Here is a 13,245-nt window from a genome sequence, read left to right on the forward strand (position 1 = left end):
TGCACTCCAGCCCGGGAGACAGAGCGAGACTCCGTCTCAAAAAAAAAATGTACTGATTTAATTTTAATTACTTGTTTTTAGAGGCGGGATCCCTGTCATCCACGCTGGAGTGCAGTGGCACCATCACAGCTCATGGCAGCCTCAACCACTGGCCTCAAGCGATCCTCCTGCCTTGGCCACCCAGTGCTGGGATTACAGGAGTGAGCCACCATGCCTGGCCAGCAATCCACTTAAACAAATATATCCAAAATACTACCTCACCATATCATCAACAAAATATACTACTGATGAAATAGTGACATTTTACAAAGAAATTTTTTTCTCACCAAATCTTCAAAATCCAACATGAGCTTTGTCCTCACAGCAGTTTGAGAACGGAACTGGCCACGTTCCAAGGGTGGCCACAGGGAGCTCCCCAGAGTGCAACAGCCAGGCCAGAGGCTGCACAGAGGTGCAGGATCAGAGGAGGCGCAGGCAACCCCAGAGTCCGGTCTGAGATGGCACAGGGAGCAGGTCTCTGGTGGCCTTGACAAGATGACAGGATCCAGGGTAGGGTGGGGAGGGGACGGGACCCTGGGCACCTCAGAGAGCAGAGCAGGGGAAACAGGAGCCCCCACCTAGGGACAGGTGGAGAGGGGGGCTCCTCTCCAGGAACCCCAATCAAGACAGGCCTCACGTGACTCCCACTTCCTCCTGGAGGGCACAGGGGCCTCTTCTGAGGTCAGTTTGGTTTCTGATTTTTTCCAGGGAAACTTTTCAGCACATTGTCCTTGGCCAGATGCCACAGGAGCCGCTGACCCAGTGACCTCACCTTGCTCTGCTCAGACTGCACTCCTATCCACGGGGCGCTCAGGCAGGAGGAGGAAAGTGCTGTAAGCTCAGTAAGCTCTTGGCCAATGGGGCCCTAGAGCCCTGCCCAGGCCCCACGGGGTGTGGCCCTGAGTCCAGGAACCCCCGCCCCTCATGTCCCCTCAACCTCTGTGGTGTTTTATAAAGCAAAGGGGCCCCGGAAGGAGGCAGGAGGAAGGAGGGGGTCACGCGTGTCAGCCCTGAGCACTGAAACTGCCCCCACAGGTCCTGGAATCCTCCCTGTATCCAAGACTGCCTCCGCTTCTGTCAGTGCTCCCCGTGGTCCCCGGTCCTGGGCCTGGAGGGCTGCTTGGGGCAGGCAGCAATGGCCACTGGGTCTCTGACCTGCAGCAGGAGACACAGGGAGGCTTGGGCCTCTGAGCCCACATAGAGCAGAACTGCAGCCCCAAGAGAGGGAAGATGTCAGCAGAGGAGGCCTGTGGCAAGAGAGGTGAGGGCTTGAGGGGCCCCCTGTGGGGCCTGGAGTGTGGAGGCCCATCGGGGGCCTGGCAGGGACCCCGAACCAATACAGTGAGGTCCTGCAACTGCTGGCGTGAGGTGAGGAGACTCCCAGGTCTAGTAAAGTTCACAGGGGCCTCTGACTCCCCTCCAAGAGGAAGCTGGAGTCAAATGACGCTGTCCTGCCGGGGTCCTGGAGAGAAGGCTCCTTATCCCCTAGTGCGTCCGCCCGCCCTGAATGTATAACTTCACGTTCAGAAATTTGTTACCCCCTCCTCAGACCTCACACAATTCACAAATTTCCAAGCAGGAAACAAACTTCTAAGAAAGCAGAACCCCTGAGTCCAGCAGATCAAGGAGCCGGAGAAGACCCCACTAAGGCCTGTCAGAGACGGCACCCGGCATCCAGACGTCACTCCACAAACGGTCATGTAAGAGAGCAGGAATCACACTTCCCAAGCCTTCGTCACCACCAAAAACATCAGCTTCCCGGAAACCTGAGACGTGATCAAGAAGGAGCACGGTGTGAAGTCAGCCGTGACCCACATCCGCAGCGAGACCTCCGTGCCCGACCATGTTGTCTGGTCCCTGTTCAACACCCTCTTCATGAACACCTGCTGCCTGGGCTTCATAGCGTTCGCCTACTCCGTGAAGGTGCGTATGGCCCCAGGGAACGCTCAGAGGGTCCCGGTGAGCCTGGAGCTCCACCTGCCCAGAAGCTGCCTGGGGTGGGGACTCGTGTGTCCCTGTGTGAGTCTGTGTGCACCTCTGTCCCGTGTGTGCCCACGTCAGTAGCTTTGTCTGTGTGATCTGTGTGTGTGTGGCTTGGGGAATCCGCCCAGTGCAGGTCTAGGAGGAGGCTCCAGGAGGCTGGCTGGCTCAGAGTTTGTCCCCAGCGATCCACTAGCCCAGAGCAATTCTCCCTACAGCCCAATACCAGAAATTACACCGTCACCTTCCAGACTGGCACCCAGGCTCTCCCAGAAAGTGAGAAGGGAACTCACAGGCGACTTCACCCCGTGGTGGGGAGAACAGCCTGTGCTGGGGCCCAGGCAGAAGGAGGATGAGCCCCGAGGCCCCTGGAGAGTCTGAGCCTGGTGAGGAAAGGGAAGGGGTGGTCCCTGATCTCAGAGTGGGGAGGAGCCGGGGGGAGTTGGAGCCACAGCATGTGGCTCTCAGCTGAGGGATCCTGGTCCCCCACTGTCTCCTCCCACAGTCTAGGGACAGGAAGACGGTTGGCGACCTGACTGGAGCCCAGGCCTGTGCCTCCACCGCCAAGTGCCTGAACATCTGGGCCCTGACTGTGGGTATCCTTGTGACGACTGCACTCACCATCCTTTCACCAGTAGTTCTGTGATAATATTCCAAGCAATTTCTCAGATGACAAAGAATCTCCAAGGCCAGTAGTAGTGCCCAGGTACTCACCATCCACTGCTGGTCCTGCCCCCGGAGCCGCGTCCTGTATCAGCCCATTATCCTCACACACTTTTCCACAGTGGCATTCAGTAAAGTGCAGGTGTTTCTGGTGCTGTGGAAGGCAGGATACAGTGTCAGGAAAAAAGGCTCAAATCTGCCTGACAGTGTCCAGTGTTTAAACTTCTATATAAGCCAAGAGGAAAGATGGCTTAGCAGTGAACGGAGAGCAGTGAACAGAAAGCAGCTGTTTGTTCCCTTCCTCCTCCAACCACCCGGCGTCAGAGATAAGAGGGTTCCTAGAGGCAGCAAAGCTCTGCTGCGTTTGAATCCCAAATTTCTTGCTCACGCCTAAGCCATTATATGAAGCCACAAAGAAGAGGAAAGAAGGAGACGCTCCTCTAGGAGGCTGACCAGGAGAAGGCTTTCTTTTTTTTTTTTTTTTTTTTTTTTTTTTTGAGACGGAGTCTCGCTGTGTCGCCCAGGCTGGAGTGCAGTGGCAGGATCTCGGCTCACTGCAAGCTCTGCCTCCCGGGTTCACACCGTTCTCCTGCCTCAGCCTCCCAAGTAGCTGGGATTACAGGCGCCCGCCACCTCGCCCGGCTAGTTTTTTGTATTTTTTAGTAGAGACGGGGTTTCACCGTGTTAGCCAGGATGGTCTCGATCTCCTGACCTCGTGATCCGCCCGCCTCAGCCTCCCGTAGTGCTGGGATTCCAGGCGTGAGCCGTTGCGCCCGGCCAGGAGAAAGCTTTTAAAGAAATCAAAGAAGGCTTACCTCAGGCCCCAGCTTCAGGGCTGCCTGATCTAACTAACCAAGCTTTTCTTCTTGTTTGTCCACGAGTGAAAGGGAGGCCACAGAACTTCTAACTCAAGCCATAAGGTCACGGCATCACCCGGCGGCGTACTTACCCGGGTAATTAGATTCTGTGGCACTTGGATGACCTCCTTGTTTTAAACAGTAGCTGCCACTGCCCTACGGGTGCAGGAAGCCGATCAACTGACTTTAGCGACTGTGAATACCCTAAACCCGGCTGCCTTGCTCCTCCTCGCGTCAGTGCCGGGAACGTGGGCGGAGGATTACCCGGGGGTCGAGGCAAGAGACTGAAGGCACAGACTGTTTCCGTATAATAAAGAAAATAGAACAAGAACGGTTGTAATACAAATTAGATATGGAGATGATCATGAACATTATCAATCATAAGTATAAACATTATTAATCATTAGCTTTTAATATTACTCTTTGTTGCATTACTAATATAACCAAGGAATAACCGGCGGGTATAGGGTCAGGTGCTGAAGGGACATCGTGAGAAGTGACCTAGAAGGCAAGAGGTGAGCCTTCTGTCATGCCCGCATAAGGGCCTCGTGAGGGCTCCTTGGTCAAGCGGTAACGCCAGTGTCTGGAAAAGCACCCGTTACTTAGCAGACCGCGAAAGGGAGTCTCCTTTCCTTGGAGGAGTCAGGGAACACTCTGCTTCACCAGCTTCTTGTGCGAGGTTGGATATGACCTAGGCCTGCCCACAGTCATCCGGAGGCCTAAACCCCTCCCTGTGGTGCTGTGCTTCAGTGGTCACACTCCTTGTCTGCTTTTATGTTCCTCCCGTACTCCTGGTTCCTCCTCCAGGAAAACACCTTTTCTGTCCGTGCTGGGTATAAGAAGGTACTCTTGGCCGGGCGCGGTGGCTCACGCCTGTAATCCCAGCACTTTGGGAGGCCTGGGTGGGCGGATCACGAGGTCAGGAGATCGAGACTGAAGGGGTGGCCTACCCCTCCACACCTGTGGGCGTTTCTCGTTAGGTGGAACGAGAGACTTGAGAAAAAAAATGAGACACAGAGACAAAGTATAGAGAAAGAAAAAGTGGGCCCAGGGGACCGGCGCTCAGCATACAGAGGACCCATGCAGGCACCGGTCTCTGAGTTCCTTAGTATTTATTGTTAATTATCTTTACCATCTTAAAGCTAAGGGAGTGGCAGGATAATAGGATCATTGTAGGGAGAAAGTCAGCAGTAAGACATATGAATAAAGATCTCTGTGACATGAATAAGTTTAAAGGAAAATGCTGTGCCTTGATATGCATATACAAACATCTCCATAAACCTTTTAGGAGCATTGCTCCAGCAAGTCCCACCTTTTGCCGTAAGGCGGTTTTCTCCTATCTCAGTAAACAGAGCGTACGATCGGGTTTTACACGGAGATGTTCCATTGCCCAGGGATGCTTTTCTCTATCTCAACTGCCAACCACCGCCAAAAGGCCTTCTTTCCTCTTGTATTGGTCCTCCTCAGCACAGACCCTTCACGGGTGTCAGGCTGAGGGACGATCAGGTCTTTCCCTTCCCACGAGGCCATATTTCAGACTATCACATGGGGAGAAACCGTGGACAATGCCTAGCTTTCCTAGGCAGAGGTCCCTGCGACCTTCCGCAGTGTACGTGTCCCTGGGAACTTGAGATTAAGAGAATGGTGATGACTTTTAACCAGCAAGCTGCCTTCAGGCACTTGTTTAACAAAGCACATCCTGCACAGCCCAAAATCCATTAAACCTTGAGTCACCACAGCCCATGTCTCTTGCAAGGACAAGGTTGGGGGTAGGGTCACAGATTAACAGCATCTCAAATACAGAACAAAATGGAGTCTCTTATGTCTACTACTTTCTATATAGACACAGTAACAGTCTGATCTTTCTTTTCCCCACAGAGACCATCCTGGCTAACATGGTGAAACCCTGTCTCTACTAAAAATGCAAAAAATTAGCTGGGAGTGGTGGCCGGCGCCTGTAGTCCCAGCTACTCGGGAGGTTGCGGCAGGAGAATGGTGGGAACCCGGGAGGCGGAGCTTGCAGTGAGCCGAGATTGCGCCATCGCACTCCAGCCTGGATGACAGAGCGAGACTCCGTCTCGCTTTGCTTTTACTGATCCCCAAAGCTATGCTAGAAGGAAAAGGACCCATAGAAGGACGCCCTCACTGCATGCATACTACGTTGATAAGAAACACAGCAGTTAAGACTTTATTGTACCACCGGGCGCGGTGGCTCACGCCTGTAATCCCAGCACTTTGGGAGGCCGAGGGGGGCGGATCGCGAGGTCAGGAGATCGAGACCATCCTGGCTAACACGGTGAAACCCTGTCTCTACTAAAAATACAAAAAACTAGCCGGGCGCAGTAGCGGGCTCCTGTAGTCCCAGCTACTCGGGAGGCTGAGGCAGGAGAATGGCGTGAACCCAGGAGGCGGAGCTTGCAGTGAGTGGAGATCGCGCCACTGCACTCCAGCCTGGGGGACAGAGCGAGATTCCATCTCAAAAAAAAAAAAAAAAAAAAAAAGACTTTATTGTGCCATACATACTATAAATGCACAGAAAACCCTCCGAGGACTAGTGTGTACAACCAGACAACCTGTTCAGTCTGACTCAGAGAGTGGCGAGTCTCATGGGTGCTATGACCCTAAGCTTTTACCTGGGACCTGGTTTGAGACTTGTACCGGGTCAAGGGAAAGAAGCCTCTTAAACCAGACCAACATCTGTCTCCCACAAGGGAGTCACATCTTTACATTTCGATGTTTGCTGGATAGCATTCATAGGCTCACCCTTCCCCGTAATCCACGGTTCCACGGAGTACTATAGTGTCTGTCTGCACAGTTGGCTGCAGACATAGCTGGCAGCCCAGGTGTCTCCGGTATCTCCTCACCGGAGGACAAACAAGAGAAACCAGTGGCCTTGGGAGGCAAAAAAGCTATTGCTTCGAGATAACTTTACCTTAACCCTTACCTCCCCCAAACCAGCACTCCCAAGCTCAGGTGTCCGGCTCCTAAAAACTCCTCTCATTAGGAGGCTGTGCATTGCCTGCTGAGGAAAAGCCTTCACAAACCCAGTAGGGGAATTAGTCTGTCTACGACAATATTCCAACAAGACGGTAAAGAAAACTTTGTGGCAAGGGATAAATAAGCCGAGTAAAGATATAACCGGGTTGCCAGACCATAACCCATTTTCTCGTTTTCCTTCTGTTTTGGGTTTTGTTTTGTTTTTTTTTTTGAGACGGAGTCTCGCTCTGTTGCCCAGGCTGGAGTGCAGTGGTGCGATCTTGGCTCACTGCAAACTCCGCCTCCCAGGTTGACACCATTCTCCTGCCTCAGCCTCCCGAGTAGCTGGGACTACAGGTGCCCGTCACCACGCCCGGCTAATTTTGTGTATTTTGTTTAGTAGAGACGGGGTTTCACTGTGTTAGCCGGGATGGTCTTGAGCTCCTGACCTCGTGGTCTGCCCACCTCTGCCTCCCAACGTGCTGGGATTACAGGCATAAGCCACCATGTCTGGCCTCATTTTCCTTCTTTAAACCGCTCCTGGTATCAGCTAGAGGCACCAAACACCTAGCAAACGCCCTCTGGCCTCTGTCGGATCTGTAGGCCACAGGCCTATCGGTAGCTGCCCACCAACTGGGCAGGGGCCTGTGTATAAGGAACAATCAAACCATCTTTCTTCTTATTCCCACTGCAGCAAGGAGAAACTTTAAGGTATCCGGTCTATGATGAAACTAAAGAAAGGAACAAAAGAGATGTAAACATAAGACATAAAAATAGAAGACTGGAAAGATACAGATTGGGCCCCCGAAAGGATAATTCAATATTATGGGCCCAAGATAGGTCATGGAGGTACAGTACTCCTACTGACATGCTTAACCGCATCATAAAGTTGCGGGCAGCAGTTGAAATCATCACTAATGAGACAGCAAATACATGTCTGTGGACATGTATATTGTTGTGGACAAATACATTGCTGTGCCAGCAAACCACAAAAATGAGAAACCCCATTTACCAAAGTAGACTACCTCCTGGAGAAAGGAGTATGTGGAAAGTTAAACCTGACAAATTGCTGCCTAGATATTGATGATGATAGAAAGGCCGTTATGGAAATAGCTGCAAGAATTAAATCAACGGCCCATGTTCTAGTTCACACTTAGAAAAAGCAGCCTCCAGATTCTCTCTTGAGAGGCTAGTTTTCATTTTACGGAAGGTTCAAGACTTTAATAGGCGTTGCTCTAGCCATACTAGGAAGTTGCCTAACATCCCCTTGTCCCTTACCTCTCCTTGTCAGCAGCATTCAAGCAACTACAGAGGCAATAGTAGCGAGGCAAAATACCCCTCAGCTAATGCTTTGCATAAATATCAACCTTTGCCCAAAGAAGAAAACCTGTCTCTTCATTCAGAATTAAGTAATACTGAGGCCTTCCAGTAAACTTCTTCTATAAAAGGCCTCAAAGGAGGGCGGATCACGAGGTCAGGAGATCGAGACCATCCTGGCTAACACGGTGAAACCCCGTCTCTACTAAAAAATACAAAAAACTAGCTGGGCGCGGTGGCGGCACCAGTGGTCCCAGCTCCTCGGGAGGCTGAGGCAGGAGAATGGCGTGAACCCGGGAGGCGGAGCTTGCAGTGAGCGGAGATCCCGCCACTGCCCTCCAGCCTGGGGACAGAGTGAGACTTCGTCTCAAATAATAATAATAATAATAATAATAATAATAATAATGATAATAAAAGGCCTCAAAGAGGGGAAGGGAATGAGGCAAGAAATTAAATAAAAATAAAATGAAAAAGAAAGAGAGGCCGGGCGCGGTGGCTCAAGCCTGTAATCCCAGCACTTTGGGAGGCCGAGGCGGGCGGATCACGAGGTCAGGAGATCGAGACCATCCTGGCTAACACGGTGAAACCCCGTCTCTACTTAAAAAATACAAAAAACTAGCCGGGCGTGGTGGCGGCGCCTGTAGTCCCAGCTACTCGGGAGGCTGAGGCAGGAGAATGGCGTGAACCCGGGAGGCGGAGCTTGCAGTGAGCTGAGATCCGGCCACTGCACTCCAGCCCGGGTGACAGAGCGAGACTCCATCTCAAAAAAAAAAAAAAAGAAAAAAGAAAAAGAAAGAGAAATAGGTTTTCCTGTATTAGGCTGATCTGTCCCAGAGGCAGCCACAGCCACAGGCCAGACCCCGGCAGAGTCTTGATAATATTATCTGCTGTGCTCTGGAGACTCTCCCAGCACTCCCTCAACACAGGGAGAAGAAAAAAACAGATTTTCCTTAGTTTTATGGAATGAGCTTATAGATTCCTGTTCTCTGTAACTAGTGACTTTACGTATTCTGTTTTATCTAAGAAGTACAACGACAGTCACGTGAAGCCTGAGCAGGCCTGAACTCCAGCTGCCTGGGCACCACAGTGAGGGTTACAGGATAAGCCCGTGCCCAGACAAGCCTAGATACAGACATCTGGGTTGCCTGGCAGCGGTCACGTGCAATCCTGTCTTTGTCCTGCCGCTGTCTCCCGGCTTTCACACCGCTGTAAACGAGCCCTGCCCTTCTGTGAAGTGTGTGTAAAAGTCAGATGCTGTCTTTGTTCTGGGCCCAGTCTTTGTACGTGAGTCTGCTGGGCCTGAGTGTACTTGATAGAAGATTCTCCTGTTTTAACGTGAGGTCTCTCTCTCCTCCTCCTGAATCCCACAACAGTGCTGCTGCCACTTCACCTGGGGAGGGTCCTGTTGAGGGTCCAGAGTGTGGTTCTGAGACTAAGCAGAGTGGTCAGTCCCTGCCGTGCCCCTTCCGGCCTCTGTGCAGCTCTTACGGACGGGCGCGTGCTCGTGTGCAGCTCCTGGGGCACCGTGGGTTGGTGGGATGTGGACCCTGAGACCTGCAGCATGTGGCAAGGACGGGAACCCCTCTCCTCCCCCTCGGGCACGCCCCTCACCGAGGCTTCCTGCCCTCCTCTGCCACTCCCACCCCCTCTTCACCCGCGAAGGGTCCCGATTTCTGTGTCCCCTGGGCCCCTCCCTGGGCAGGGGCTCAGCCTGAATCCAGGATGCTGTCTCTGAGGCTGGGAAACCCACCAGCAGGCCAGGGAGGGCCAGGGCACCCCCTGCACCAAGGTCGCAGCTGGGAGTGTGCCAGCCACACTCAGGACGATTCATCCGCGGAGGCCTCCCTGCCCTGACTGGGACTGATCTCCTTTGGAAGAGGGGCCTGATGGCTCAGAGACGAAAAGATCCCAGGTGGAGAGTAGTCCCCTCCTAACGCAAGTGAGAGCAGCCCTCACAACATTTGCCAGCAGAGTCCCCAGATGTCTGGAAAGATGCTGTCCCCACAGGGAAAGAGGAGGAGGCCAACAGGGCTGCTCCCCAGCTCCCACCAGCCCAGGAGCCCGCGGCAGAGCAGGCCACAGGTGACACCTCCATCACCACTCAGGACCTGGTCCCTTCAGATGCCAGCGAGTCTTCCGCCCCGACCCATCCTCTCAGTGAGGCTGGAGGCCCCAGGATCCTCACATCCCTCAGTCCTTCCCGAGCAGCTTATGGCCGTGCACTCGGATCACGGGCCCTGAGGAAGGGGCATCCCAGACATCTCAGGCCACGCTGGACACAGGGGACAGGCAAGGACCCTGACACAGAAAACATCATCCTGGCCACTGGCCCACGAGGGACACGGGGAGCCAAGGGATCAGTGGGGCCCTGGTCCAGGGACCCCCCCCCCAGGCATTTCCCATTCCCAAAATGTGTAGTTGGGAGAAATGGGGGTGGGCACAGCTCCTCGTGCTGTCAGTGGCCTGGCGGGCAGCAGCTATTGCATGGGAGAGAGGCAGGTAGAGTCTCTGAAACTGCTTCCCCTCCCGCCCCAACTGGGAGAGTCAACCGAAAGCAACGTCTCATCTGGGAAGGGACAGAAGTAAGTGGCACCCTCGGAGCCTGGTGGGTGCAGGGCCCTGGTCCCCGGTCGTCCTCCCTTTCTTAGCAGTCTGGCCCCGCAGGACCCAGGGTCCCCGGCGGGTGGAGGGGATTGGTGCAGACCAACCCAGTGTAGCCCAGTGGCAGCTGACCGCCGGGTGGAGATCAAGTCGGCCTGGAGGCTGGGAGGTGTGGACACTGATCTGGCAAATGCAATCTTTTCTATTCTGTTGCCAAAGATGGACAGGGAACACCACGCGAGCCTGTGGCAGAACCGTGCGCCACCAGCAGGGCCCTGTCAGACCCACTGAGTAGAGCAGGTGGTGGACCAGCACCAATGCCTCCTCCCAGCACAGGATCAGAGCACGCGGATGGAACAGGCAGGCTGCCCTGACCGGGTCCCGCACCACTTTTTCCCAAGGCCTGTCCCTCCGTTCATGTCCGGGGCTGCAGTGAGAATCCCGGGGGACCAGAAGATGGAGGAGGCAGAATTCAGAGCCTGGGGCTCCATGCGTCAGCCGTGGGTGAGGGAGCAAGTAGGATCTCGACGGCACTGAACTCCACTCGGTGAGGGGAGCTTTAGACCATGGTGTCCCCATGGCAGAGCCAGACACAGAAGCCAGGCCATCCTGTGTTGCAGGGAGACAAGGCCCGGGATAGAAGGCAAGTGGAGGCCTGGACATGGCCCCTTAGAACAAACTCTGTCCGGCAGAAGGAAGAGCACTTAGGCAGCTGGGCCTGAGGACTGACTCCTGCAAGTCGGCATTTAGTATGAGACGTTAATATTTTACTACGTGGTGGCCGGGCGCGGTGGCTCACGCCTGAAATCCCAGCACTTTGGGAGGTTAAGGCAGGCGGATCACAAGGTCAGGAGTTCGAGACCAGCCTGGCCAATATGGTGAAACTCCATCTCTACCAAAAATACAAAAATAAGCCGTGGTGGCGGGCGCCTGTAGTCCCAGTTACTCGGGAGGCTGAGGCAGGAGAATCACTTGAACACGGGAGGCGGAGGTTGCAGTGAGCCGAGATGGTACCACCTCACTCCAGCTTGGGCAACAGGAGTGAAACTCCATCTCAAAAATAAAAAAAAATTATACTATGTGGGCCGGGCGCCTGTAATCCCAGCACTTTGGGAGGCCGAGGTGGGCGGATCATGAGGTCAGGAGCTCGAGACCATCCTGGCTAACACAGTGAAACCCCTTCTCCACTAAAAATACAAAAAATTAGCCGGGCGTGGTTGCAGGCGCCTGTAGTCCCAGCTACTTGGGAGGCTGAGGCAGGAGAATGGCGTGAACCCGGGAGGCGGAGCTTGCAGTGAGCTGAGATCCGGCCACTGCACTCCAGCCTGGGTGACAGAACAAGACTCCAACCCAATTAAAAAAAAAAAAAATTATACTATGTGAATACAATCACTGCTGCGTGGCCTGGAAAACATCCCGTAGCAAAGGTGTTCAACATCAAGACACACTGTGAGTTGTTGGTTATCACAGCCATTGTTAAAGTTAAATCTTATAAATTTTATAAATTATCAATAAAATTTATCCTATAGAGCCAAAGTCATCATTACTCAAACACATCACTCTGCAATTACACGGCTGCACGCTACTGTCATGTGAGCTCCGGAGGTCACTGATGTGGACCTGACCGCCCTCTGCGGTAAAAGGCTACAGCAGGGTGAGCAGCCGCCCGTCTCTGTAAGTTCCACCTGCAGCGATGTCCTCTGGGGAGTCTGGCCTGGTGGGCAAAGGAAAATGGGCCCATGTGGCACATCAGGAATTAAACAGGTCGCGCTGCACACGCATGGGCCTGCAGGCCCGCAGCTCCTGCCCTGTGACCCCTCCCCTGCCAGCCCTGCCCACCTGCCCCTCTGACCAGTAAGTGCACAGCATCAGCTCAGTTTGCAGCAGTAGCCTCTGCCAAGGAGGGTCCAGGAAGAAACAGAAGACCACACAAGGTGTTTCCACACAGGAGGATGTAACCTCAGGAGCTGCTCAGAGGCACAAACCAGGTTCCTTGAGAAAACAGGTGGCAGCTGGGAGGCTTAGCTGGCACGGTAGTAGGGGCAGGGAAGAGGCAGAGATGATCAGAACCTGGAGATCTGGGCCCAGGGACCAGACACCCAGAGCTCTGGGTGGCGTGGGTGCAGCTGGAGCCCAGCGATGGGCGAACCTCACCCAAATTGGGCCTCAGGTAAAGGGCCATGGCTCCTAACTCCACGGTCCAGGCCTCTGCCACTGGCATCCCACAGCCCCCCTCTTCCGTCCAGTGGCCTGGAGGGCTCCTTTGGGATTGAAGCGGCACTGGCCAGCCAGACTCGGCCTACACTAAAGACACAGGGGACCTTTAGCCCCCACACCCACACGGAGCAGGACTGCAACCCAGGAAAGGACGAGGCATTTCAGCAGATGAGGCCTGTGACAAGTGAGGCGAGGGCTTTGGGGGAACTGCTGGGACCTGGCGTGTGTGGAGGCACCAGCACAGGCCTGGCAGGAGCCCTGAACCGGGACAGTGAGGTCCTGCAGCTGCTACAGCCTGGGGGTGTGGAGAACTCCCAGCGTGAGGGAAGTCCAGGACCCCTACACCCCTAACAGATGAGAAATGTGCTCACTTGGGCTCTAGAGGCCCTCTTAGCCCTCAGCCCCTCCTTCCTCCCCGTCCTAAAGTAATTTGATCCTCAGGAATTTGTTCCGCCCTCATCTGGCCCCTGCCAAGTCCCAATTTGACAAATGCCAGGAAAAGGAAATGGTTGAGAAATCGAAACTACTGGGGAAAGGGAGGGCCCGCAGAACGATCCCACTAACCCGACCACCGCTGGCCTTCACTTGAGACACC

The 13,245-nt window shown here is 54.1% G+C and overlaps 1 protein-coding gene across 1 annotated transcript; it reads left to right on the top strand.

Moving 5' to 3' along the window:
• The first annotated feature begins 1,269 nt into the window (after window positions 1-1,269).
• On the top strand, window positions 1,270-3,135 carry LOC101000441 (interferon-induced transmembrane protein 2-like). Its single transcript, XM_009185183.3, has 3 exons — window positions 1,270-1,300; window positions 1,811-1,962; window positions 2,525-3,135. Exons 1-3 carry the CDS (start codon window positions 1,270-1,272, stop codon window positions 2,663-2,665), a joined length of 324 nt encoding a protein of 107 aa, XP_009183447.2. The 3' UTR covers window positions 2,666-3,135.
• Window positions 3,136-13,245: the final 10,110 nt, after the last annotated feature.

This window comes from Papio anubis, chromosome 12 (assembly GCF_008728515.1).
Source record: "Papio anubis isolate 15944 chromosome 12, Panubis1.0, whole genome shotgun sequence".
NCBI lineage: Eukaryota > Metazoa > Chordata > Mammalia > Primates > Cercopithecidae > Papio > Papio anubis.